Source organism: Myotis brandtii, unplaced genomic scaffold (genome assembly GCF_000412655.1).
Source record: "Myotis brandtii unplaced genomic scaffold, ASM41265v1 scaffold601, whole genome shotgun sequence".
NCBI lineage: Eukaryota > Metazoa > Chordata > Mammalia > Chiroptera > Vespertilionidae > Myotis > Myotis brandtii.
In genome coordinates, this window is record NW_005370276.1 from 2,274,559 (window position 1) to 2,279,340 (window position 4,782).

The following is a 4,782-nucleotide window of genomic DNA, read 5'->3' on the forward strand; positions in this document are numbered from 1 at the left end:
ATATTTTTATTGATTTCAGAGAGGAAGGGAGAGGGACAGAGAGATAGCAACATCAATGATGAGAGAGAATCATTGATCGGTTGCCTCCTGCATGTCTTCCCCACCCCCCCACTGGGGATCAAAGCCCGCAACCCGGGCATGTGCCCTGACCGGGAATCAAACCGTGACCTCCCGGTTTAGAGGTCAATGCTCAACCACTGAGCCACACCGGCCGGGTGCCAGAAGCCTAAGTTTTGATTTTCGTTCACTTTAGTCCATTTAGATGTAAACAGCCCAGGTGGCTAGTGGCTACTAGACCGGACAGGTCAGGTCTGGATGTGGGGGAGGGCGGGGCATTGGGGGACATACGAGGGTCTGTGGGTTTCAGGGTATAAGAGGCTTGTTGGCGGGAGTTTGACTACGTTTGGGGTTCTTTTTCTTTTTAAATATATTTTTATTGATTTCAGAGAGGAAGGGAGAGGGACAGAGAGATAGCAACATCAATGATGAGAGAGAATCATTGATCAGTTGCCTCCTGCATGTCTTCCCCACCCCCCCACTGGGGATCAAAGCCCGCAACCCGGGCATGTGCCCTTGACCATAATCGAACCCAGGACCCTTCAGTCTGCAGGCCGACGCTCTATCCACTGAGTCAAACCAGCGAGGGCACGTTTGGGGTTCTTTAAGAAAGGGTTGGAGAAAGGGAGGTGGAGGGGGGCCCGTTAAGCTGGGCTACCTGTGGATCTGGGCGTTTACCCACAGCTACGTATATTTGGGGGTGATCTACCCTGGCCTCTGTGTGAAGAGGGCTCAAGCACCCTCGGGAGGGGGTGGGAGGAAGGGAATAGCAGCCCTGGCCGGGTAGCTCAGTTGGATAGAGCATCATCCTAATACCCCAAGGTTTTGGGCTCCACCCCCGGTCAGCCACACAGAAGAATCAACCAATGAATGCAGAAACGATTGGGACAACACGTCGATGTCTCTCTCCTATCGATATATGTAAGAAAAAGGGAAGAGCATTTTAAAATAAGACTGTGCAAGCTGACTCCGTGGATGTCCTTTGTGGGTAGATGCGGCTCCTCTATTCGGGCGGAGGGGCCGCACTGGCAGGCGAGAGAAGGGGGCGTGCGCTTGGGGAGTGAACGCTGGGTTGGGAAGGGTAGAGGGGGCTGTGTTTGCAGGTGTGTGTGTGGAAGAGCGTCTCTACCTGGGGGCAAAGCAGGGAGCTCCCTGTGCATCTCAAGGGACACGAGGGGGGCCTACCCCTCAGGGACACAGTGGCCGGGTGCTGCTGGGTCAGAGGGGATGGGGGACACCGAGTATCTGGGTGTCTGGAGAGTCATGTCACCTACCTGGGCCCAGGGGAAGGCCCGTGTGACGGCCAGCTGTAGCTGGTCCTGAGCTGGGAGGTGGCTGCCCCTGGGGCCTGAGCGGGGATCTCAGACCAGTGGGAGGCGTGACAATGGAGGGGGAGGGGGAGGGAGGTTCTGGGGCAGTGATGGCGAACCTATGACAAGCGAACTCATTCTTTTGGTTGATTTTTCTTTGTTAAATGGCATTTAAATATAGAAAATAAATCTCAAAAATATAAGTCTTTGTTTTACTATGGTTGCAAAGATCAAAAAATTTCTATATGTGACACGGCACCAGAGTTAAGTTAGGGTTTTTCAAAATGCTGACACGCCGAGCTCAAAAGGTTCGCCATCGCTGGTCTGGAGTAATTTGCCGGGGACAGTCTGTGTGGGAAACACGGCAATTTGGGGGTGTCTCGGATCTGCGGGAGGGTCCCGGGGGGCTGGCACCTCACCGTGAGAGCCAGGCAGTGCCGGGCGCACGCGGCCTTGTGCAGGGCTGTCATGCCATCCCGGGCTCGGAAGTCGATGTGGGCCCCGCCCAGGCACAGAGTTCGAATCACGTCTACGGAGCCTTCCGTCTGGGCAGCCAGCGTCAGGGGGGTCTCTGAGGGTGAGACAGCCAGTCACATGCAGCCCCCAGGCCTGGTGCTGGGTGTCCCCCACCAAACCCCTGACCCCGTCCCTACCTCCTGAATCCGAGTCGTGGTAATTGGGGTCCAGCCCCTTGTCCAGCAGCCGTGCCACCTTGTCCGACGTTCCGAGCTGCACGTACTCCAGAAACTTCTTCAGTCCGGTCTGGGTCGTGGACAAGAGAGAGGACAGGCCCGCGAGGGAGCCAGGGGTAAAGCTGGGATCTCCAGTGAAGTACACAGTGAGCCACACAAGGCATTGAGAGTCCTTAGTAGCCACTTTTTTAAAAAAAGAAAGGGGGCCCCGGCCGGCATGGCTCAGTGGTTGAGCATCGACCTATGAGCCAGGAGGTCACGGTTCGATTCCCGGTCAGGGCACATGCCCGGGTTGCGGGCTTGATCCCCAGCAGGGAGCATGCAGGAGGCAGCTGATCAATGATTCTCTCTCATCATCCATGTTTCTATCTCTCTCTCCCTCTCCCTTCCTCTCTAAAAATCAATAAAAATACATTGAAAATAAATAAATAAAAAAGAAAGGGGGCCCTAGCTGGTTTGGCTCAATGGTTGGAGCATCGGCCCTTGGACCGAAGGGTCTCAGGTTCGATTCCCAGTGAAGGGCACATACTTTGGCTGCAGGTTCCCCAGCCCCGGTGCGAGCATGTGCGGGAGACAACCAATCGATGTGTCTCTCTCACATCAATGTTTCTCTCTCTCTCTCTCTCTCTCTCTCTCTCTCCCCCTCCTCCCTCCTTTCCACTCTCTCTAGGAATCAATGGGAAAATATATCCTTGGGTGAGGATAAAGAAAAGAAGAGAAAAGAAAAGAAAAGGAAAGACAGGGAACAGCATGGCTGGATAGCTCAGTAGGTTAGAACATCATCCTGATACACCAAGGTTGTGGGCTTGATCCCCGGACAAGGCACATACAAGAATCAACCAATGAATGCATCAGTAAGTGGAACAACAAATTGATGTTTCTCTCCCCACCCCCCACCTCTTAAATCAACCAATAAATAAATAAAACTTTTTAATTTTAAAAAATGCCCTGGCTGGTGTGGCTTAGTTGGTTGAGGGTCATCCCTTGCACCAAGAGGTCACAGGTTCAGGTCAGGGCACGTGCCCAGGTTTTGAGCTCGATCCCCAGCAGGGGGCGTGCAGGAGGCAGCTGACCAATGTTTCTCTCTCATCCACGTTTCTTTGAAGTCGGGCATGCATTTCACTCTCAGAGCCTGGCTAAGCTTGGGGACCCACCACACTTGCACGTGCCGGGGAGCTGTGTGTGGCCGGTGGCTCCCGCAGTGGACAGCACAGGTGTGGAGGGATGGATATTGGGGGGAGGACTAGGCCGAATGCATGCTGGCGGGAGATGAGGAGGAATCCCCAAATGACAATGATCCTTCACTTCACTGTTTTTTGTTTTTAATATGTTTTATTGATTTTTTTACAGAGAGGAAAGGAGAGGGATAGAGAATTAGAAACATCGATCAGCTGCCTCCTGCACACTTCCTACTGGGTATGTGCCTGCAACCAAGGTACATGCCCTTGACCGGAATCGAACCTGGGACCCTTGAGTCCACAGACCGACGCTCTATCCACTGAGCCAAACTGGTTAGGGCCACTTCACTGTTTTTTAAAAATATTTTTTTTTATTGATTTCAGAGAGGAAGGGAGAGGGAGGGAGAGAGAGAAACATCAATGATAAGAGAGAATCATTGATGGACTGCCTCCTGCACGTCCCCTACTGGGGATCGAGCATGCAACCTGGGCATGTGGTGCCCTGACCAGGAATCTAACTGTGACCTCCTGGTTCATAGGTCAATGCTCAACCACTGAGCCACACTGGCCGGGCTTCACTTCACTGTGGACCAAAGCAGCCCCCTGGCTTCCTCCCAGCTTTTCGGGACCAGCAGAGACACATGGTCCGAGCACAGGAAGGCAAGGGGCCTGGAGGACAGATGTGGCTGGGGACGGGCATCCTTGGATCTGGTAGAGATTAGGCCATGGGATTGGGGGACTCGGGGAATCTACGAATCAACCCCAGGCAGAGGGACACTGGGCATCACAGTCCAGGCTGAGGAGGGTGAGGGACCCTGCATGGGTATGAGGGACCCAGGAGATGGGACAGGACAGTCCAAGCAGGCGGACGCGGTGTGGGCCTGGGCACAGGAATGAGGGGCACAAGGGGAGGTTCAGGAGTTACGATACAGGGAGGGGGGCCTGGGGGGCTGTCCTGGCAGAGGAACAAAAGGGTCGAGGGATGTGGAGGGCTGTCAGGAAGAGGTGGGGGAGGCAGGGGCTGGGGAGTGGGCTCCGGGCAGGGCACAGGGAGATGGGGGTGGGGGGGCAGGTGCCAGCAGGGTCCTCTCACCTTTGTGTGCAGCTTGGCCAGCTGCTTCTCGTCCAGGTTGGTCTGTTTGTAAACGCGGGTCTTGTACCGGAACTGAGGCGAGGGGCGGGGGAAGGGAGGCAGAGGCCAGAGTCAGGGCCTGGGGAGGAGGCCGGACTCCCGCTGAGCTCAGGGCCAGGGTGCAAACAGCCGCGGCCTGGGCTGGGTAGGCAGAGGGGCGCAGGCCTGCTGTGGGGGTGCAGACCCGCTGTGGGGGTGCAGGCCTGCTGTGCAGACTATCAGGGAATGTTCTGAAACACCTGCTAAAACCAGGAATCCTTCCCGAATGTGACGGGCGAGGAGAAGCCTGGAGCGGGGACCTGACTTTCCCAAGGCCCCTCTGCCGCTCGGAGAACCGACGGTCACTTGAACTTGGGCCTCTCTGACTCTTAGGTGGTTCTCAGGGGCCCGGAGATCCTGAAGGTTCCTTGCTC

At 55.4% G+C, this 4,782-nt stretch overlaps 1 protein-coding gene across 1 annotated transcript in view; it reads right to left on the bottom strand.

The window, feature by feature from the left end:
- Positions 1-4,426, bottom strand: part of SHANK1 (SH3 and multiple ankyrin repeat domains 1) — a gene marked incomplete at its 5' end in the record, with an annotated part of 58,706 nt that extends 54,280 nt beyond the window's left edge. Inside the window, 3 exon segments of the mRNA XM_014550455.1 lie at positions 1,787-1,938; positions 2,021-2,129; positions 4,331-4,426. Of these exon segments, the coding sequence (XP_014405941.1) occupies positions 1,787-1,938; positions 2,021-2,129; positions 4,331-4,426 (357 nt within the window).
- Between the last annotated feature and the right edge of the window lie 356 nt (positions 4,427-4,782).